The sequence below is a fragment of the Zingiber officinale genome, chromosome 2A, assembly GCF_018446385.1.
Source record: "Zingiber officinale cultivar Zhangliang chromosome 2A, Zo_v1.1, whole genome shotgun sequence".
Taxonomy (NCBI): Eukaryota; Viridiplantae; Streptophyta; class Magnoliopsida; order Zingiberales; family Zingiberaceae; genus Zingiber; species Zingiber officinale.
Genome location: NC_055988.1, coordinates 43,314,585 through 43,339,347, shown reverse-complemented (window position 1 = coordinate 43,339,347; position 24,763 = coordinate 43,314,585). Strand labels below are relative to the sequence as shown.

At 34.4% G+C, this 24,763-nt stretch overlaps 1 protein-coding gene across 11 annotated transcripts in view; it reads right to left on the bottom strand.

Moving 5' to 3' along the window:
* Nucleotides 1–24,763, bottom strand: part of LOC122041076 (mediator of RNA polymerase II transcription subunit 25-like) — an 84,103-nt gene that overhangs the window by 28,400 nt on the left and 30,940 nt on the right. For 7 of the 11 annotated variants that reach the window (XM_042600642.1, XM_042600634.1, XM_042600637.1 and 4 more), the window contains 3 exons: nucleotides 23,902–24,111; nucleotides 23,729–23,794; nucleotides 7,375–7,588 (listed from right to left, as the gene is read on the bottom strand). In XM_042600642.1, coding sequence (XP_042456576.1) covers nucleotides 7,375–7,588; nucleotides 23,729–23,794; nucleotides 23,902–24,111 — 490 coding nt within the window. The remainder of the gene's footprint in view (nucleotides 1–7,374; nucleotides 7,589–23,728; nucleotides 23,795–23,901; nucleotides 24,112–24,763) is intronic. The other 4 variants (XM_042600635.1, XM_042600638.1, XM_042600639.1 and 1 more) reach the window with 4 other exon arrangements.

Sequence of the window (24,763 nt, the reverse complement as noted above, 5' to 3'; positions counted from 1 at the left end):
CTTCATGGTTGCACAACCGAGTAGGGAGATAAAAGAATACAAATAAAGATCAATGGTCAAATGCATATGATGAGTCCACGACAAAATGAAGCATTACCAAAGGAATCAGGTGAACCAAACCAAGTAAAGGTCAAGCCGTTGAGATTTCTTATTAGTAACTTTGATAAGCCTTCAAAGTACTTATTCATTGGTATACTCATGTATCAATTGATCCTCTATTGGATTAAGTGTATCAAAAAGAACCTTTAACAACCCTTGGATCATGGATCCAAGAGCTACCAATCATAAAACCATTCGATAAGTACCCTTTCCACGTACTCCCCATATCCAAGAAATTGCAAAATAGCCACAGCCGATGATTCGCTAACTAATATAGTAGGTGCAAGAGATGTTACAATAAGTTTTTCGTTAAGCTTAAAAATTCTTTACTCAAGATTTATATTGCAATGTAATTTTTCATCTTAGTTATTGTGAGTTTCAAGACAAGGATTCAAGGAAAATAATTGAGCATCCTAAAGAATGGGATAAACTCTACTATTTTAAAACATCGGCTAATTAAAACATTATCAAAAGCAAGTTACTTTCCTTTTTAGTTACATAACTTTATTTGCCTAATAAAGATATGATCTATGATTTGGTTTCACCACCACCGACATGAACATCCATTAGAACCATTAAACTATTTGTTTTCATCTTTATTCAAAAATATAAATGTCGAGAGTTTACATTCTTAAGTGTGAACTTGCAAAACACAAATGATTATTTTTTTCATTAAATAATAAAAGAAACAAATGGGTTCCTACTCCTACCGTTTATAGAGTAAAATGGCTGCTGTTATTTGTAGATATATCTGATGTTAGAAACATCCTACAATTTGTTGCATGATTGAAAAACAATCCGAGTTTGAGGTCAATATCCAAAGGTTTAAAATAGATACTGTTAGAGATTATATCATTCAAGGCCTAACTCCTTATTTCAAAAATAAGAGTACATAAGTCATCTTGTATCAATACACCACAATAAAAAGGATCACAGAAAGAAAAATGGTCATCTCCTACAATCCGTGTGAGCCATTTTATTACCAAAAAAAACTTATATGCCTAAACATTTTTAGAGAAGTTCATCTTAATCATTTGCCTTCCAAAATCTTCGGATCAAGAATCCAATGAAACGACTCTCAACATTTGATTCAGACAAACTACAAATAATCTTGTCCCTATGATATTTAGGTGTGTATCATTTGTTCATAACAGGGAGGTCGACAATAGAAGTTATACATCTTCTTAGACAACTAGTTGAAAAATATTGAGAGCAAAAATAATATCTACACATGGTATTCATTGACTTAGAAAAAACTTATGATAGAGTCCCAAAAGAAATTATATGAAAAATTCTAGAAAAGAAAGGTGTTAGCGTAACATATATTTAACTAATTAAGGATATGTACGAGGATGTAACGACCAAAATAAAAACTTCAGGCAGAGTAACTGAAGCATTTCCAATGAAGATAGGGTTAAGGATTGGCTCTAAAGCCCTATCTTTTTACACTAATTACAGACGAACTCACTACACACATTCAAGACACAGTATCATGGTACATGTTGTTTACAGATGATATTATTTTGGTAGATGAAACACGTAAAGGAGAAAATGCTAAACTAGAATCTTAGGGAGAAACACTAGAAGGAAAAAGTTTTAGCCTTAGTAGAATAAATATAGGAAATTCAAGTTTAGCAATATTAGAAGTAATGAGATAATTGTTAAGATAGGAGATGACGAGTTGCCCAAAACCGGGAGCTTTAAATATTTAAGATCATTTTTACAAAATGATAGAGGGATTGAGAGAGATGTCTTACATAAAATACAAACAAGATAGTTGAAATGGAGGAGAGTGTCAAATGTTTTATGTGATCGTAAAGTACCACTAGAACTTAAAGGAAAGTTCTACAAAGTCACAATTAAACTTAGCTATGTTATATAGAGCTGAATGTTGGTCTATGACTTAAGCACATGAGTAGAAGATAGGAGTTGTAGAGATGAGGATGTTAAGGTGGATGTGTTGATATACGAGGATGGACAGAATAAAAAATGAGAGCATTAAAAATAAAGTAGAAGTTGCAAGAAAACTCCTAGAGATACGATACGGGCATATAATTAGATGACTAATAAATGCTCCAGTTAAGTGATATGAAACTATGACAAATACACATATCAAACTAGGAAAACCAAAAAAAGGCTCGGTTAGCAACAATAAAACAAGATAAAATTTATTTAAGTATAGACAATGATATAGTAAGAGATGGAGCTTAATGGCATAAAAGGATCCATATAACCGACCCCACCTAGTGGGATAAAGTTTGGTTGTTGTTGTTGTTGTATTATTTGTTCATGTGCATAGTCAAAATAGAGGGGAACTAGACCAACAGACATTAAAATGTATATTTGTAAGTTATTGCTCAATTAAAAAAGGGTACAAGTGTTATTGTTCTATCTATCGACGGATGTTACTTTTAATGAACAAGCATCTTACTTTGTCTTCACCACACTTCCATGCAAAAACCAAAAGATGTTCATCTACAAGCAACTCACGGACTATTGTACCAAGCTGGGAAAAATAAACAAGAAGATCCATAAATCATGGGATCTCACCCATAAATTAGGAGAGCATAGTTAGTTTCTTTTTCTATTGTTAGGATTGTTAAATATACAACCTCTACATATTTTTTAGGCAAAGTACAATAGAATATTCTTCCATTCAAAATGTTTTTTTCAATTTTTGTCAACAACAAGACAAAGTTATTTCAACAAAGGCCTATAAACAAGAGTGTGAGGACCTGGGAAGCAACCCATATAGATTCCCCTCTGATCAAACGTGTGTTACAGATACGATCTTAAATTATCGACTGTTGGGTCACCAGAGACTGCTGAACAGAGGCTAGCATATTGGTTTGCTAGGGACGACGGTGTGGTTCAAGCATATGACTTCTTTAGGCATCCTAGTCCTAAAAAGCCATGGTTCTAGCCAAGTCATGCAGTTAACCTCTAGATGCTAGCACAAAAAGGAGTACATGGAGGATCGGCGACAATACACATTCTGTAGACCGGTACCGGAGACACAAGAGCATCTATTCTTTGGATGCCCTCCTATAGCAGAGTTATGGAGGCGGATTAGAGACGGGCTTCACATGCGACAGGAGATGTCCACATATCGGGGGATGATGCCAATTTTTAGGAGGTATTACCGTGGGGTTGACAAAGGCGCGTCATTTTACCTTGTCTTCTATGATTATGTATGGAGGGCTAGAATTAGTAGTTGTTTTTAATGATGAGCAATTAGACATGAGAATTTTTCGGAGTGTTCAAATTCATATATATCGATCTTTAGGGGTATACTTGGATCTGACACTATGTCAAACAAAAGTAGCTCCTAAAGGTCAATTCTTGTACTCATGAGTTGTGCTATACTATTTTACTTATCAAAAAAAAGGCCTATGAACAAAGAACAAGGAATGCATTTCCCATTTTTCAGCCATGATATGACACAAATGTTGGTCCACATGTCATTATTGAATTTATTGAACAATATTTTGCTAATTATATCTAGGCCAAAACAAATCAAAGCTGTCAACAGTAATATAAATTAATCTCAATCATGGTTTAAAGTATCATGTCAAGACGGGCGAAACGGGCGAAACATCTTGTTCCGCTCAGCGACCGTCACCGACACAACCCCGGCACCAGACCCGCGACAAGTGCGACGTGTTATGCGACCCCGTGGTCACAATGGAGGGGTTGCTCGACCCTACAACAGCAACGGAGGGGTCACATAACCCTTCTGCTTCCGCCGCGGAGGCATCATGCGACCCTGCGGTGGCTGTAAAGGGTTCGCACAGCCAACGCGGTCACGCTGAAGGAGTCACGCAATCCCCACGGTCATGGTTGGTCGCGCAACCCTGCGACGGCACCGAAGTCATACAGGCTCGCGAGTGGTGTCGGATTTCAGATTTTTTTTAATTAAACTTAGGTTAATTATTTTAATCAACTCCTAGCTATGATGGGACTTTATTAAACTCTAATAAAATTATCTAATTAATTTTATATTTCATTTATTTTAATTTAAAAATTATAATAAAATTTTTATTTATTTATTTATCTATTTTCATATCTTTTTCTTTTTTAAAAAATTATTTTTTATATTGTTTATTTTTTAAATATTTATGTTAAATATTTTAGTTTTTAATTAATATATTTACATTTAAAAAATGTCGAAACTAGAAGTTAATACGCAATGATTTAAATCACATTTTGTGCCAGTCGCCACGAGCATAACATACTGCACATGAACTAAAACCAAATCCAATTTGCACAAAAGAAATTACACTTGATTAGTTGATTTGTAAAAACCGGCCATGTATCACCTAATAAAGATCATCTCACCCTGTAACAGGCAGAGCCATCCTTCCAACAAGTGAAAAAGGAGAAGAGCAGCGAAGTAAGACTTTAGCCCTCAAGATGAGGGTTTGTCACCAAGCATCAAAGGCAGGACATGCTTGGAGGTTTTGCATGAGATTGTAGGTGGTGAGCTAAGTTCAATCATGCTTCAGGCTAATTTCACACTGCAGATCCCAGAAAGCCTCAAAGCCATCTAGTGATGGCTGCAATGTTATAATTCAAATATTTGCATCTCTTGTACTTTGGAGTACTTGTGAAATCAAAGAAGGCACATTGGACTACTCAATAACGTTCATCCCTGCTTCACTGGTCTCCTAATCAACAAGAGTTATTCCTCCCATTGGGAAGGTAAGCCTTGATAGATTGTCAAAAGGTGCACTTTCTATAGCTTACACCTGATAACCTATTGAAGGGGAGCCTTGGCACAACGGTAAAGTTGTTGTTTTGTGACCAAAAGATCACGGGTTCAAATCCTGAAAATAATCTCTTGCAAAAAAGCAAAGTAAGGCTGCATACAATGGATCCTTCCCCGCGACCCCGCATAGCGGGAGCTTTGTGCACCGAGCTGCCCTTTTACACTTGATAACCTATTGATTCTATTGGTAGACAAGGCCAGGTATTCCAATCCTAAGGCCAATGACTCCTGACTTCCAAACTTACTATGAATATCTTCCTAGCTTAGTAGAGAGAAAAGATAGCCTTTGATTGGGGTTCAATAATCTTGTAGTAGCAGATATTCATATGAGCATTGAATGATTTGAGGATTGCAATGGTTATGGATTAACTGCTTGAAATGGTTTTCATTTGTTAGAAGTGATACCTCTTAAGACTTAGGTTAGCCAGGTAAAAGAATTTAAAACTAAAGCTTTTAGGAACTAAAATTACCGTTTGAAACCCCAAGTCATGTCAGAGTTTCAATCTTCAACTAGAGAGGTACACTTTCAGTGTCACATCGAAGTGTTGGCACATCGTGTTGATAGCCAAATGGAAGTGGAGCAAAAAAATGCAGAAAAAAAAAAAAAGATGTAATCACATACATACTGAGGCTAACAGGATACATACCTAGGCTAATGGGTAACATTTACTTTTGTCTCCAATTACAAAGGTATCGCTTGGAATTGTCTTGGCATTAAATTGAGCTTTATTCTTCGTCTCCATGGTCCAATTTTTAGATTTGATGGAGTCAAATTTGTTCACAAGCATCTCAAAACCTTCAACGATACTAAACCACATATCTATATCATTCATGAAATAATATTCCATCCTACCACCTTTCCAATAAGAAAAATGGGTATCGTCAAAGAAGGATGGCCTCATAGTACTAAAGCCTTCCTGCAATACCATAATTACGTCCTTATTTTAGTCTTTTGGAGGTAGAACCTATTCTAATACCAATTGTAAGTGGTGAATAGGCTTAAACAATAATTAGATACAGCAAGAAAAACTATTCCACCATAAGAAAACTAAAGCAACACAAGTAATAAAAGAAATGTACAAAGAAAGAGAGAGACAATTTTAACTCAATGGTTTACATGTTCAGCAGCCCTCAGACTCCTACTCCACAGCCTATAACCTTTCAGTAACTCACACCATGAATTCCACTAGCTTTCGCCTTCTTGAAAAACCTTTAGAGGTGGGAAACCTCTAACAATGACTTGGTTACAAAAATGTGAAGAGAAATTTACAAGAAGCAAAGAAAAGAGCTTGAGAGTTGACAATTTGGTAAAGTAAATTTGCTATGTATTGATGTGCAGAGCTAACATACCCTATATTTATAGGCCCTACCAAGCTTCCAAGTAGCTTTTAGAGTCATCCAATCAGCCCTACATCAGTCAACTAGTCGATTGTGTGCAACCACTTTGCTCGCAATTTCAATTGATTCCTTTTAGTCATCCATCAACTCTCCTCAAGTTGACGATTCAACAAAAAGATGAGGAGTCGACTTGCTTTATCAATCGATTGCTCAATTGAATGGGCATATAGTACCAGTTTACTAATCAGTACTAATCAATTGACTAGTACATTAGTAACTTGAAGGTTTGAGTCGTCTAGTGAATCGACTAGACTATGAGTTAACTAGTAATCACAATTCAATCGATAGTATTGATTGGGTTATTGCTAAAGCTCCAAATCATGTGCACTCATAATCATCATTGCACAAATGAAATATGCCAAATACCTAGAGAATAGCCTTCTCCATGACCTTAGTTTGATATCTTCTTTCTCTTGCCAAGCGTTAAGTCAATCTTGACCTCCCAAGGTTTCATCTAGCTAGGTGGATCTTACCCTTGATCTGTAGATTGACCTCCCAAGGTTTCATCTAGCTAGGTGGATATTACCCTTGATCTGTCGAGACTTCTTCCTAGACATCCAATCACCCTTGATTTGTCAAGACTTCCTTTTGTCACTCGACCTGCTCCTACACTTGTCACAAACTCATCCAATCCATATTCTAATTTAACACTTCGCCTACTTCAAAATCAATAGCACCAACACATTATTCATCGCACGATCAACAAAAGTAACATAGAAACATTACCTATATCGGGTTTCTATAATTTAGTGCAACAATATGTTTTGTGCTTGTTGTACGCCATGCTAAGAGATTTCAATCTAAGTTTAATGCATAATAGGTTCTTACAGAAACGGAACAGCCTGTCTATGCCAAGGTACAAGATTCAAGCTATGTTCAATACATAGGTTAATGGATGGGAAAGAACAACCTCAACAAACACATGTTCTCTTGGTTAAAACCTGATAACCCTAAGTCCCAAAGAAGCAGTCAGTCTGCAATGACAAATCCATTAAATGGTATTCACTGCAGCAGTACACAACAAAAAGGAATCCAAGAGCAGAAATTTTCAAATTAGAAATATCTATTTAGACAACCAAATTCATTAAATGTTGGAACAAAAATTTAACCTGATGGGTTAGCAGTTGCAGGCAGTCCTGAAATAGGGACAGTGGATGACCCATCTATCTTTCCAATTCCTTGACTTGAGATGCTCTGGTTTGGCAATAAAGTGCGGCTTAGAGCAGCACAAGCCTCAACAAAGGACTCTGAGAGTAAAACTAGAAAATTAGGATTTCTAACATGATCTACCGATGGATCTGCAGCATGAGGATTTTTCTTTCCCTGTATAACAACAAACTTTTATCTAATTGACTGGGTACGATAAACAATGAACTCGCAAAACAACAATAACACAAAATAGTATCTAATAGGCATAGTTGTTTTGCATGAACACAATCAAACGCTGACAAAAAATTGCAAGAAAAAAAATGAACTGTCGAGGAGACTAGAAAATAAAGATATATTGATAATGAGGACTGTAATATAGATGCTCTTTTTTAGATGGACAAAAGCGGAAAGAAAAAAACTAATAGCACATTCAAAGAGAATTTACTAGATAATGAAGTTACAAGAATATGGAACTTAAGCGTTGTGATTTTCACAAAGAGCACATGATGTTATCTTATTTACAAAATAACCATTCATAAATCTTAGTTAATGGTCAAGAAAGAAATTATATAGTAATAAAGTAGTATACATAACAAATCACAATTTTAGCCTACATTGTGTTAAATATTGGAAGAATCACATTACCTTCAATATCATTTATTTAGCTCAAGTTTGGAATCTTGTGCCTTTTCCATTGGCTCAAAGGAAACTTAGCATTCTGGCCACTGAACAAAACCAACAATCATAAACACAAATAGTAGACAATCATGGTTTAAAATCTCATGTCATACCGGGCGACATGGACGAAACATTTCTTGCGCCTACTAATCGATACGATGCAAAAACTAGCATGCTTCGCGCGACCCCCGAGGCACAACCTCTGCGAAGGGGTGGCACGGTCGCTAGCCAGTCACGCGAGCATGGGTGCTAGGGCTTTTTAATTAAAACTTTGTTTAATAATTTCAAACTCCCAACTATAAAACTACAGTAGTGATAATCTAAATAAACTTAATTAAACCCTAATAGACCTATCATATTAATTTAATATATTATTTCTTTTAATTTTTAAAATATATAATAAAATTTATTTGTTTATTTATTTATCATACAAGAGATCTTATTTTTTTCATTTTCATTTTAATTTTTTTATTTTTTTTATTTTTAAGATATTCAAGTTAAAAAAATATTAATATATTTTATATTAAAATTACTGAAACTTTATCAACATGGCACAATACGGTACCAAAGTTGTATCGTTCCGATCATAAATCGAACTCCGATATGGTTCAAAAAATTTTAACCATGAACAATACCTAGTATTTAGTCGATATCATAGTCTTGTTTCGTCCGGTACCACCCAAGATGGCTTTGACTCTAAAAGAGGATGGAGTAGGATTAAACCATGAAATAGAAAGCTTCCACTTAGAAGACTGAAGATACAAGTGGATTAGGCCAAGGTTTAAAATTTCAAGCTATATTGGAGTTTCAATCTGACCAGAACGATACGGTTTCAATATCGTACCATGTCGTGCCGATATAGTTTAAGTATATTTTAAATATAAAATATATTAATAAATATAAAAAAATAACTTACATATTTTTAAAATAAAAAGAAAAAGAAAAAATACGAGGTCTCACATATGATAAAAAAATTTTATTATATATTTTTAAAAATATATATATATATATATTATTTTAATAGGATAGTTCTACTAGGGTTTAATTAAGTTTATTTAGATTATCCCTACTTTTTTTCAGTTGAGACTAGGTATTCAACTTTAGATTATCCCTGCTATAGCCTTATAGTTGGGAATTGATTAAAATTATTAAGCAAAGTTTTAATTAAAAAACACTAGCACTCACGCAACACGCGAGCAACAGCGCAACACCTCTATAGTAGCCGTGGGGGTTGTGCGACCCTTCCGTAGCGCCCATGAGGGTAGTGCAATCCCTCCGTCATGGGTGCGGGGTTCACACGACCTCTCCATGGAGGTTGTGTACCCCCTTCACAGCGGTTGTGGGGGTCGTGGGGCACGTGTCGATCTCTACGTCGTACGAGTCGACAGGCAGAATGAAATATTTAGCTCATGCCGCCCAATACCCACGAGATTTTAAACCATAATTAGGCTTCTTGTGAAGAAGGGGGGCAGTGAAGAAAGCCTTTGGTTACAAAAACTCTTTCCGTGACAATTGAAGCGGAACAAAAAAGTGAAAATAAGAGGTCCATGATCAGAGGTGTTATACACTCTTAATCATGTTAAATTAGTTAATCAAAATTATATCAATTAGATATAGTATATGATATATCATTAATGTAATATATGTCATATTAATTAAATTCAGTAGACCAATATATCGGGATATCATTATTTATTTGATTTGTAATACATATATTATAGTCCATATGATATAGCATTAACCTAAAAAAGTTGTAAATGTAGAATCCATTTTCTCTTTGTTGGGTTCTTCAATCTTCTTCAGCTTAGATTCTTTTTTCAATCTGAAGTTTCTTCCTGCAGTCTGTAAAAATTTCTTCATCCCAGATTGCTTCCAACATTTCTGATGCTGATTTCTTCCAGCAAATCTCCCCCTTGTATTGATGTTGCTGAAAAGTAAGAACTCATGAGTTTTCTTCTTTATTCTTCAGTTTTGGTGCTGTCCTCAGGATCTTCTGCATTGCTACCTTCTTCCAAATTTTGCAGTTCTAAGTTGTCCTCTATAGAATCTGCTCGTTTCTCTGAATCTTTGGAGCAGATCTACTGTTCTCTTCCTTACATTTTGCAGCCATCTGGTAGAGGCCTTTTTCCTTTGCTAGATTTCCTCCCAGATGATAGCTGTTTTTGGTCCCTACATATATTTGCAGCAAATTTCATATCTAAAGGAGCCCCCCATTCGTGGAAGCAGGCCTTCTACAATCAGTATATCAGCTGAGTATCTATGTTTCTTTGCTTAGCAGACTACTAAACTTCAGCATGTGACACTGTCATACCCAGTTCGTGAAGTTAATTTGTATGGCAAATGTATATGGTTAAAAATATGGATTCTAAATTTTAGAACTGAGAAATGTCCAGCAATATGTTCCTTTTCTCTAGTCTTAAGCCTACGTCTCATCCTATTTTATGTCACTTTAGCAAATAGGCCCCTCTCATCTATTCAAAGTGTTGGTCAGATCCCTCCTCACTTTGCCACTTTCTGTTGCCTATATACCCAAATTTTATTTGAATCTGATATCAGTTGACAAACGCATTAAGTTAGTCTGAATTTCACTGAGGATGATTCACGGACCAATAGAGTATTTAGTACAAGGCAAGAGTCTCAATGATTATATTATTTCAGTCGTTGCACATTCATTTGCCCCTGAGGCTGTTACCTATTTACTTCACATTCATAGCCATCTAGGGCATCCTAGTCTTCAGAGCCTACAAAAGATGGCTCCTAGTCTTCCAATCTCCCGAGTTTCAAATGTGAGTCCTATCAAACAGTAGAATATTTTCAATTCACAATGCCTATCAATATCCATTTTTCAATTCTCTTCCTTTTTTTCTGAAAAACTCCGCCGGTGACAAACGAAGGTCCCAAGGAGGAGGGTTGTGTTAGGTTGTCAACAGCGTTAAAAGTTAAAACTATGACAAATATTCAATTAATAGATTCATTAAACTATTATGCGAATGCTAGGTTGTTCTCCAAAAAGAACGCATTACAAGGTCCAACTGTAACATCTCGGCAAGGACCATTACATCTCTAGAACTCAGATGTAGTGCTAAATATGCAAGAGTTCGCATTGCAGGGTCCGACTGTAACGTATCGATAAGGACCATTATATCTTCATGAGAATTTCGGTGTAGTGTTAAATACGCAAGAATTCTCACAATATAGGTTGGATAAAAATAAATATGATAGAAAAACTAATAATCTAAGGTTTAGAACATGAAACATAAAAAACCCTCACTGATAAATCACAGAGCTAGTAGATACGATAATTAGGAGAAGAATTAGTATTTTTTTTACAAGAGACAAAATGGGGCTTTAAGTTATGGTACACAGGAAAGAGTAAAGCAAGAAATGGAGTAGGTATTGTTGTAGATAGTTCGTTAAAGGATGAAGTTGTATGAGTATTTAGAAAAGGGGATAAAATTATAACTCTTAAGATAATAGTGGCGAAAGAAACTATTAACATAATTAGCATATATGCACCGCAAGTAGGATAGATGAAGCTATAAATCAAGATCTTGGGACGACTTATATGAAATATTACAAAATATTCCGCCAAATGAAATGATTTTAATACAAGGTGATCTAAATGTGCATGTCGAAGTAAAAAATGAGGAAATATGAGAGGGTACTTTCTCTTCTCCACTACCACACGTTATACTCTAGTTTTTTATAAAGGTTCTCCCTATTCCTAGCCCAATTCTTTCTATTCCCACTTTGTTGTCTCTCCCTAATTCACCATACTCTCCTATAAATAAAGCAAAACCAAAGCCTCATCCACAAAAAACCTACACAGAAGATCAAGAGTTAAGTTTGTCATACCCATTTGAGATTCTGTTGCTATTGTAGCACCATCTATTGTCCCAAAGTCTATCTCTAACCTTGATCTTCTTATTGCTTCAAGAAAAATTATTCATATGTATAGCAACTCACATGCATTATCTCGATTCATTTTTTATGCTTCCTTGTTTCTGCAGATGCTTTGGATTCTGTTAAGAACACCCAAACTATCTCAAGCTCTATCTAATCCAAAGTGAAGAGTAGATATGATTAAATAAAATAGTATCATTGGATTATAATCTTACATGGGACTTCATTATTGTCACTTCTAGGAAATCTATGTGGGTTACAAGTGGGTGGTTATGATTTAAAAACTGATAATTCCATTGCTAGACTAGAAATTCGATTAGTAGAGAAAGAGATACTCAGAAATATAGTTACTTTGGCAAAGGCATACTCAAATATATAATGATGACCATATATATGCAGATCTTCTTTAGGTCAAGATTATCCCAGTTTGTATTTTTGATTTAATAGTGTCCACTCTTAGAAAGTGTTAAGGAATAGACTCAAATATTAAGTGTGATGATGAACCAATACAGCTAAATAGAAAAACAAGAAATGACCCTTGTCATCAGAAGCATATCAAGAGAGCACAATCAAATAATCAAAAAAAATTATTGAACCATTTAGACAAGTTATAAACAAAGCAAACGCTGAGTGCCAAACGAGGTAAGGGGTTAGAAGATATTTGAATCGACACAAAGTTAATGAAGCATTCTATTTACTAAAGCCAATCAATTTTTAAAAAAGCATAATAGGTGTTCTGCAATTGGCCCACTCATGGATCTCCTAGCTCAACATCAACTAAGGGTTCATAGGAGTATTGACTATGTTAGTCAAAATTGCAATCAACACCTAAAGATCTTACAACCTTATGATCCAAATCCAAACTGACTTTAACAATTCAAGTTCCGAGTAATATCTAAATTGGGTTACAATGTTATGATTCTACAATCCAATCCTAAGCCGGCTTATAGTTTCTACACGGAATCTTGGTTCCCACCTCCTTAATTGGAATATATTTTTATTCAATTAAACATTTTAACAATGTCAGAATGCTTTGGATTAACAAAAGACTCTTGTTGACTTCTAAGTAAGAAAACCTTTTAATTGTTGTTATTATCAGTCATTATATATTTATGATTCATCTTATTGAAGTTATTACTTGTTATACATGCATGGAACACTAAAAATTATATTGTATTTTTCATTTATTTACAATGAGTAAATTATATTGTATTCATTTGCAAAGAAGGGTAAGATTGCGTGCAATAAATCCTTTCCCAGCACTCCGCATTGGTGGGCGCTTCATACACCGGGCTATCTTTTTTACAATGAGTAATTTGATTTATCGATATTAGAATGATAAAGATTAAAATATTCATAGTAATATTGTATATTAAAAGCCAATAGGTATTTATTTTTAAACTATTATTAGTAAATTTTAGGATCTTACGATCCTATGCTTTGATCCTACAATCTGCTTTTATGGAGCTATCCTAGATGCAATCCCGACAACCTTGGTATTGATTGGTCAAGCTCTAACATTCTAGTTCTTCAAAAAAATTAAAATCATATCAAATTTGTAGTTTCTCTACGAAAGATAAATGTCTAATCATGGAGAGTAAACTATTTTCCAAGAAAATACTTAGGCACCGTTTGGTTTGTAAGTTTTTCATTTTCATTTTCTGAAAAAAACGAAAACATTGTTTGATTGGCAATTTCACATCCATTTTCTAGAAAAAAGCGAGATATCATTCTATGGAAAATAAAGAATGTCTAAAAGTCTTTTTATAAGAAAAGGAAAAAATGCGCGTTTTTTAGAAAATGAAAATAAGAATCAAAGAAACCACATGCTCCCTTAGATTTCTCGAGTCCTTGGTTTAAAAGTGTTAATAAAGATATGGTTTCAACTTTGTAATTCTTGTAGCATCGTCATTGTAGGAACTACTAATGTCATCAACAAAAATAATGAGATGAATACATGCTCCAAACTAAAAAAATGATAAAATTCTGACTAATCTAGTGCGCTCCTAGTTATACAGAATTAGAGAAGTGCAAAAATGAATTTTACCAAATTTAGTAGATTGCTAAATCCTATACAAAAACACCTACAGCTTAAACACAAGCATGTTCCCATAGCAACAAATCCAAGAGGTTATTCCATGAATACCTCTTCCTCAAGATTCTCATGAAGGCATTATGGATATCCAATGACCGAAGTGACTAGATGCAAAAGGGAGAAAGAATCTCACAAAAATAAACTTAGTCACAAGAAAAAAGTATCAATGTAATCAACTTCATAAATTTAAGTGCACCCTTCTTCCACAAATTAGGTTTCAATCGATGCACAATACCTCCATATTTCATCTTTGCAATGAGTACCTACTTACATACAATTGTATACTTGGGAGAAGCAAGAGGAATTAGCTCTCAAGTGTCATTAAAATGCAAGATATCATGCTGCCAATCATTTCTTGATTCTATCTCAAATCAGAAAGAGCTTCTAAAAATAGTTTTATGAATGGAATGTGAAACCAAAGATGAAATAAAAGTAGAATAACTAGATGAAAAAGAAGTATAAGAGATATTTTGAGAAAGATGTGAAGTAGAGCATTTGTTGGTACCTTTGTAGAGAGTAATAGGAAGGTCCCAATCAAAGGTCAGATCCATACTAACAAGGAATTGAGTAGTAAGTTGGCACTTGTTGGTACCATGCTCAACTCTTCAAAGGTATGAAAGAGGTCAAAAAATACACCTTGGCAAGTTGGCATTGCCACTTCTTGAGACTTCAATGGATACACTAAACTGAGAATCTTGAGACGTCATTTAAAGAACAATTAGTAAATACAAAATATTTGAAAACAAGTTTTCCAAGAGACTCGACTTAGAATCCGGATATCAAAGTGTACCAAGGTAAAAAGTGCAAAAGAACATTGTGAACACTATTCAGAATTGAAGATAGGACATGGTTACATAATTGGCAAGGCACACATTCTAGACTTTCAAGATTAGGCAAACTAGGAATTTTCTGGAATTTAGTAGGCTAGGATGTTTATGATGACTATGAATTTTGATTGCTCAAGAATTAATTATAAGAAGAGTTGAGCATGTAGTCACTACCAATTGATACAATCCTTAACCCGCATAACCTATACAATATCTGAATCAGAAATGAAGATTATCAAACAATTAAGTGACTTAGTGTGTTTGCTCGGAGATAATGAATAGAAAGAAAAATTAGGCATAAAAGGATTATATAAAGTTACAAAGATAGTGTATAGGAAGCCTACCAACGTCTTTCACATAGAGTGACTCATCTGCTACGAAGTGGCGTGAATGGGGTGAGATGGTAGTGTAAAGTAGAGAAGAAATGAAACAAACATACTCGCAAAGGCACTTGAAGATAGAATTTAGATGTTCGATCGATAATCCAAGTCATAAAAGCAGTAGGATTATCTTCTCAAACCACCAATAACACAGACTGACATAATGCACCTGAGAGGTATGAAACTTAAGACATCTTTAAGATACTCTTCAACTGATATATCAATGGTAGGCCTGTTGCTGAGGATACCATTCTGGAATGCTTCCTTATATGGAACCAAAGTTTAAAATCACGACCCGTGCCAAGGTTTCGGTCCCGGATCGGAACGATACGGTTTCGGTATCGTATCGTGTCGTGCCGATATTGTTTCGGTATTTTTTTATTTATATATAGTAATTATTAGATAAATATGTTTATTGTGTATAATTTAAAAATAAGTTGTATATTAATTTTATATAAATTCTCAATTATTGAACAACTTAATATGGTTAGAAAAAATAATTAAATATAATTTTCTTTAAAACAAGTTGATCTATGAATAACTTGAACTAAAATTGATACATCATAATATGTTACCTTATTAATACCAAAAGGAGTGGCGTGAATCAGATGGAAGCATTGGTTCTTACGACATTTTGTTTAGGTCAACTCCATAGTTCTCCAATGTCCAGATTAAATAAGCATCCCATGACATGCAATATTGATATTGATTTCTCCACATGTCCATCAGCGTGTCTCGATTCATCACTGGATGTTGGATTTGAACTGGCACCACTGAAATCGGAACGGGTACAAGTACAGGCACAGGATAAGGATAAGGATAAGGATAAGCATACATCCCCGAACTCTGGTATGATGGATCACCATATGATGCATCAGAGTTATAATAAGAAGGTTGCGAGTATGATAATTATGAGCTTTCTTTTGTTTGTCACCCTTATATCGATGTTGATATTGAATAGCACTACTTCTAGCTCCATGATCATAATCTTGAGTTGCATGTGTGTAATCTATCTTACATGTCCATAGCTCTGATGCTAGAGTAGGGGGAACATAATTTTTACCACTAGATGCATCACCATTGTCATCACTTCCATGAGTACTTGCACTGCTATCAACATCACTATCCTCATTTCGAACTTCTCTTCGGACTGCAATGTCAGAAGGTGATGATGTATCATCACTGTCATCCTGTTCTTGCTCATCAATTGCATCGAGTGGATTTTCTCTAATTCTCAATTGACCCCTTCCCGTAAAAGCAGGAGGTTTGCCTTTTTCTTTCTTTTTAATAAAAATTACAGGACCTTTGCCTTTGCCTTTATCTATGGACTTTGGTTGGGTTTGTGATGTTTGAGAATGCCTAGACCGAGATCCAAATCGAAATTCTTGATCAAAAGCTTCATCATCTTCTTCCTCGCAGATATCTCCTCTAGCTTGTATTTTTCAATCTGTTGAGTAAGAAATTGAGATGGTCATGGCGGGTCTCCTGCTTCATCAAGTAATGGATTCTCAGCCTCAACGGCGCTCCACCAATCCATCATTGGACCATTATCAGTTTGGACAAATCCAATATCAAATGGGTCTACATCACCAGACTCTTGTTCTTTATTCTCTTCTGTTAGTTGAAGACGCATATTATAATGAACGTAGATCATCTTCTCCAAGCGACGATAAGAAAGATAATTTCGTACTTTTGTATGAATGAGGGAGAAAGTTGACCAATTTCTTTCACAAGCACTTGAAGACGTTGTCTGTGAGAGAATTCGTACTGCAATCTTTTTCAAATTTGGAGTTGATCCTCCATATTGTAAGCACCACTCAACTGTAAGATAAATAAAAACAAGATTAAAATAAGTATTTATATTTGTTGACAATAATTAGTAATAATGTTTACTATATTTACCTGCATCCATTTTATATCTGCATGACACTGTAATAGAATCGCTAAAAGAACCATATGCCTCTCGAAATAATCGATTTTCATTAATAGTCTCAGCAATTGATTCTTTGTTTGTATGTAGTCTTAATATTACATGTCTGAGAGCCACTAATAAATCATCATTTGTGCAAAGATTATAACAATATTGATATGCCGGATTGACATAATAGCCTACAATAATTAAACATATATAATTATTAATAACAATATTAAAAATTATTTATCATTAAAAAATACATACCGACCAAATAAATAGATTTTCCCATTTGATCATCCCATCTTATAGTAATTATATCAATGTAATGTTGATACTTGGTCAGTGATTGTAGACGCCTCTTAATTTCCTCTTTTGCTTCATGAATTAGGCGGTAAATGTTGTCCATTTGTGGCTTCTTGTCCATATCAACTTTAGATAGAACAATGTACAATGATTTTACTGCTATAAGAATATCTGCGATATAGTCCCAAAATCTGACAGATATAATAATTTTTTACACCTCCTTACCTTCAGTCGTGTTAGAATATCGAGAAACTTTCCAATCCTCAGAAGAGAACATGGCCTTCAATCCGACTTTTTTCTAATTTAACGATTTTAACAAGAGAAAGTGAGTGGCAAATTTAGTCGCTCATCGTCGCAGAATCTCCCCATCAATAAATTTCCTCATTAATCCATGAACCCAATGATGATTATAGATGAATTTTTGTTAAAGATTGACCTTTTTTCACTGCCTTCTTCACTATATCGAGCTTACCGATATCTGCCATCATCAAATCGATACAGTGTGATGTGCATGGTGTCCAAAATAATGTTTGATACTTTTGCTCCAATAACTCTCCAGCCCTTTTAAAGTTGGCATCATTATATGTAATCACCTGCACTATATGTTCTACACCTATCTCGTAAACTACACTATCCATCAAATAATATATGCAGGGTGCATCATGATAGTATGTAGTTGCATCAATAGATTTATGAAATATCACCTTTCTATTGCAGTATAGTAGAAAGTTGATAATGTTCATTCGTGTAGGTTATGTCCAGCCATCACACATCAACGTAACCCCATATAAGCTCCATTGCTTCTTGCATGATAGGATCTAAGTCTTGATCTCCTCCACTTGCTCATCTAAATATGGACCGGCAATTTCATATACAGTCGGAGGTTGAATGCCAGGACCAGATTTTTGGATGTTGGACACCATGCTACGGTAGTATGTGTTGTTTGCTGCATTAGGGAAAATATGATTAAAATGGAAATATTTAGCAATACTTTTACCGATTGATTTTTTCTTCTCTTTTGAATATGCATCATCAATCCTAGTCTGTTTGCTAGCTTGGTCTGGGAATACTAATGGATCAATATTAGCAATATCAACTGCACGTCTTCGTCCCATAGAAGAAAAAAAACAACCAATACCACCTGTGTTGAAGTAATATGAACACTTACACTCCTTCCTAATGTTGTTGCAGTAGTTGAGTCACTTCCACTGGCACCTGAGTCACTTCTATGTCACATATTTTGCTCATAGTCATATTGAGTTCGAGAGGCATTGAGAACTGCTAAAAAGTCTTCGTCATTTGGAACTTCACCACGACCTTCCATTTCATCATAGATTGGTTTTTTAAAGCTTCGGCTATCAACAAGTTCACGTTCTCGTTGTTGTTTATACTTTAATGCTTTTTTGCCATCAAGTTCCTCTTTCATTGCACAACGAACTTCTTGAGAAATTTTTGGACAATTAGAAACATCTGAATATCCACCAGCAAGATGTTCTAGGCGTGTGACGCCGCTGTCGCGTCCAATCATATCATAATGCAAACATTGCCAATGAAATCGATTTTCTAATCGGCGTGTGTCTCCAAGTAGGATCATGAGATTGTTGTTTTGGTGTCATTACCTATGCATTATACAAAAATTAAGAATAATATATATTTCTAGGTAATGGTCATCATTTTATAATGTCAAGAATGTATTAACATTATAAATTTACAAATTAAGTATATAAACTATAAAGAGCAACTTCTGAAATTTGAAACAATCTCCTAAAAATATTAATTCATCTTTCTCAATTTAGAATGATCAAAATTGCACAAGATTAAATATGTTAATATTCGTAGATTCAAATTTTAAATTAATTCTGAGATTAAAAAGATTTATCTATAATAAATATATAAATTAACATAAAAATACTATACAAATTAATTATTTATTTATTTAATTATTATTGTAAAAATTATAAAATAATAAAAATATCAGAATATCAATTTAATTTATTAGATTTTTTAAATTTTTTAACAATATTTTTAAATGAAATTTAAAATAATAAAAAATTATTAGAATATATATATGAATTTTTATAATTTTTTAATTTTAAAATGAAATTTAAAATAATAAAAAAAATTAGTAAAATATAAATCAGATTTATTATAATTTTTTTAAAATTTTTAAATACAATTTAAAATATTAAAAAATCATTTTTCAGAATATTAATTAAAATTTTAATTTTAATTATATTTTTTAATATATTTTATTGGAATAATTTAATTAGGGTTTATAAAAGTCTATTTGTAATATCACACTTCCTTAGGAATGGTTTAAATTAATAAAATTAAAATCTAATTTGTTTTTTAAAGCTAGGGCACGCGAAGCACGCAAGCAGCGGTGGATCACAACCTCCGGTGGTGCCGAAGGTGTCGCAGGACACCTCCGGTGGTCCGGCGACTCCTCCAGCGTATCAGAGTTCGCCGCCCTTGTTGTCGCCTTGCTGTTGCTCACCTCGCCACTGTCGCCTCGCTGCTGCTCGCCTCGACTGTCGATCGATCGCGATCTCTGGTGCCTTTTATATATTTTTTTTTACAGCAATCAATTAACCGCGACAGAAGGAATCGAATTGATTCCTTCTGTCGCGCGATCGACTACAAAAGGAATTGATTCCTTCTGTAATCGATCGCGCGATAGAAGAAATCGATTCGATTCCTGTCGCGATTAATCGATCGTGCGTGGAATCGATTCCTTCATTTTGTCGCGATCTCTGGTGCCATTTTTTTTCTACAGCGATCGATGAATCGCGACAAAAGGAACGCGTGGACTGATGCGCGTGTATCACGCACCGAAATTTTATCTCGTCGGGTGCCGGTTTCGGCCAGGCGGCGGAACGGTAAAAACCATCCATGCCGCCCAGCACGGAACGGTATTCGTTTCCCTGTATGGAACCATATTGGAGAAAGAGCACCGATCTCATAAAAATTTGCACAAGATACACAAGATGAGCCACTAGCTTAACAGCACCAAGAATAAATCTGCACACAGATTCTGCTGAGAACCACCAAATCTATCAGAGAATCAATTAGTAAATACCAATTGGAACCAGATATACTCTGAAGGAAGCACAGAATAGGTCTCCACCAAACTTGAAGAGCAGATCTGTTTCAAATTATTAAAAAACAAAAACAAAAAGGTAGAGAAAGTGAGGATGTGCTGGATTTATGGAAACCACAATGAAGATCTGGAAACATTCTTGGAGACGGGCAAAGCAAATAAATTTGTTGCTGAACAAAGTCTTTTTTAAAGAGAAATTGTGAAGAAATCACAAGAAAAAATCAATTTCTGGGAAGATCTTGCAAGAACAGAAGGCAGAAGACGGAAAAAGCAACACAGTTTCCTGGCAAATAGTGTCACTACTAAAATCTAATGTAAGAAATAATGCACAAGATCTCCAATAATGTAAATCACATGGTTTAGGCAAGCAGGAGAAATCGGGCAACAGGAACAAGGATGGGCAAAAATCAGAAGGGCAGCACTTATTATCATTTTCAACAAAAGAACAGAGCCACCTTGAAAAAAAAAAAAAAGTTGAAACAGCAATCCATCATATTTTTCATCCAAAAATACTCTTAAAAAGGCATTGTGTAGCTATAGCCGTAGCTGCTACACTATGTAGCAACAATAGTCATAGTTACTATAATGTGTTAAAGTAAACAGGCTCAACTTTTTCTTTTCGGTCCAATTTGGCCAAAATTACTACACATAAAACCCTCATATATAAAAATACAGTTTACCAATTTGGTCAAAATTACTCAAATTTGAACAAAAACACTCCAATTTGGTCAAAATCACTTAACACTTTTGTAGTAGCTATGTCTATAGCTACTACAACTTGAAGCAGTTATGGACATAGCTACTATATCGTGAAGCAAATTGTAGCAGCTATCATCACAACAAAATTTATCCAATTTGATCACAATTAATTGACATTGTTGTATAAGTTATGTCATAACTGCTACAACTTATAACAACTACGGTCATAGCTACTACAACAATGTTACAATAATTTAACTGAGTTGGAGTGATTTTGATTAAATTTAAACAATTTTGAGTTATTTGGTAAAATATAATTTAATATAAAATTACTCCATGTGTTGTAATGTTGAACAAGTTGGAGCAATTTTGCTCTATGTTATACTAGCTATGATTGTAGTTGGTACAACACTGAAATTATTTTCAGGATGAAAAAAGTGATACGGCATCGTTTTGATATTTTTTGAAAAAGGAGTACACTTCTGATGAAAAATTATAATAAAAGATGCCTTTTAATTTTTGCCTGAGAAAGAAACCCCAATGAGATATGGAATTAGAAAAAAATCACAAACTGAATTGAATCACAATGCAGTGATGAAGAAGAAAACTTGCGATAGGAATTGCCTTGGCAAGAACTCATTAAAGGTCAGACATAAAAAAAAAAATTATTAGTTTTTTACACATAGTCCACTCTACCTTAATAGTTAATATAAATTATCACCATGAAGTTTATATGATTGCAGTTAAGCATTTTTCTATTTATAATTAGGTCTCAACACCTTTAATGTATTGCACGACTATATCCATTTATTTATTTGTGAAGGGAGTTGACAAGTGATAATTAGGAGTTTTATTTTATTTGGTTCAACCTAATCTAGTTCAAGTGAAACACAAGTTCATATAATTGGATATTCGCAATTTCAGCTGCATATATAATCACGTAGACTGCATATTGATGCTAATCAGACTATTGGCGCCAACCCCGTATAGGGGACTGTATATATTATATGATATATGGCTCCTGCTGCAAACACCAAAGAGGCCACTTTTTAATCCATAAAGCCAGCATCACCAAGTGGTCCAACTCAGACATAAAATTGTTGACAACTTCATAAAATTGTGAATGACACAAAACCATAGCGTCAACAAATACAGAACCCAACAATGAATATTATTGTGACAATTAGCCCTAGAATCTTTGATACAGAACTCAACATTACTGCTAAAGCCCTAGTGGTGCTCCTACATTGTGCAACTAAAGGCAAATAATATGAATGGATATGGCTGGTAAGAACAAAAAAAAAACAAAGAAAAGGATGACCATTTATAAGATACCTTGTTGAAGGGAATAATTGGGAGAGAATAAAGTTGAGAAGCAATGCCCTAGTCCATCTTATTATATATGCACAAAAAAGTATATATATGGATATAAAATTAGTGATTACTTCCACGATATTCACAATATCTACAGTACAACCCTTAACAAGGTTGATTGGTCATAACAACGTAGGGCTTTAATTCCAATTAAACAGAAGGGACAGCAAGTCATTTGATTAAGCCGGGTTAGACAATGAAGCAATTGAACTAATCTTGCATGACAAAGAGGCTGAAACATATTGGTCACTCGAGAGGTGACACTTCATTCACCCTTGTAGATGCACCCTGCAACTTTTTCTTTATTCAACATGGACAAATACATCAATACAAACGGGTAGGAAACACATTGATCAAATGCTCTATTTAAAAACTGAAGTGTTGTTCCATGACAGTCAACAAGCGCAAAGCATATCATTCCACCTGAGGACCAAAATCATAAAAGAATTGGACGCACACCACCTGCTGACCCTCAACGCCCACTGACACTTACCGCTAATATCCACCATTGATATCCAGCTTCAATGTCACCGTAGAACCATGTATCAAAAACAGCAAATAACTACTGAGGGCAAAGCCCAACCAAAAGTTAATAACCTATATTGTTAGTTGTCAAACTGAAAACCAGTTAAACTTATCCCTAATTTCCCATGTCTATCCACCCACCCTCTTGATCCCACCTTCTGCGAACAAATCCCTCAAGCATCAACTAGGATTATAAATCACGGAGCAACATAGAATCATAGAATCAACTGGTGTACTACACAAGGAGCAACATAGAATCATAGAAGTTCATAAGAAGAGAGGAATAGGAATCTTAAGTAGTATAAGCTTCATTCAAGAAAAGTAAAGACTGAACTAAGTAGCAATCAATGTATAGTAAGGTATATAAATAAATTGTCCATGCATTATATGAATATTGGCCAAGCCAACAATTTTCAGTCAAAATATTAAGTGATTTCACATTAAAGAAATTAAAATTATTAATAAAAAATATTTGTATGGCATAATTAAATGGCTTGTGAAGGAGACATGAATACCGCATTATATATAGATCTCAATTTGGGTAGTTGTTTAGGTGAAATCACGGACAATGAGACAAAGCACTGCCAAAGAGTAATCAAGCATATCAGTAAAACAGGAAACAAAACTTACTACTAGTCACTACCACGTATATGCAACAAAAAATTATATTGTATGATGCCTTTATTACCTGGCTAAATGATTTTGCAACGGTCTCAGCATCAGCAAGGAAACTCTCTTTTTGTACTTCAGTATTCTCCTTGTGTTCTAAACTTGAGATAGGAGGTCGATAGACAGGAGTAGGGAGAGGGTAGGGATTGCTGGCAGCAACAAGGACACAATGTTTTTGTACTTCGGGGCTTTGGTGATTGTCTGATGCATTTATAGAGACTAGAAGCATCTAATATTCCAGATGATGTATATGTATTAGAAAAAAAAGATACAAAACAATTCACTATGAAGAAAAAATATTAACATAAAGAAGAAAATAGTATTTGACATGCAAAACAAACAAATTCCATGAAAACATATGGGACAAGAGTTCCATATAAAAAAGCAATTTTTTCAAGTGTCGATAAGACACAATACTTATCAACATGATATGTATTAGTGGCATAAATGGGAGTACCCATGTTGGTCAGTAGCGAGCTTCATTTTTTTAAGTAATTTGGTTGAACACTGTGTTTCGACTATGTCACTAGATTTTAAACTATGAAAACTCTAGCACACATTCTAATAGGAAGACAAAAATACAAGAGTGTGATTTGGATGACAATTTTAGCATTATCTTTGTACCGAGAAACAACAAAATATTATCTCAATTTTAACATGCCAAGAGGTGAAAGTGTTGGCATGAAATGATAATCGTCAACAAGATTGGCACAAAGGAGGCATTGTTTGGATATCGAATAGTACCTAGTTTCAATTATGAGATTTCAAATCATGTTCTAACAACTCCATTTTAAGAAAATGTGAAGTTTTTAGTTAGCAATTAAAATATCAAATTATGTGCATGAGTAGAATTTACCATTACATTCGCCAACCGACACTGA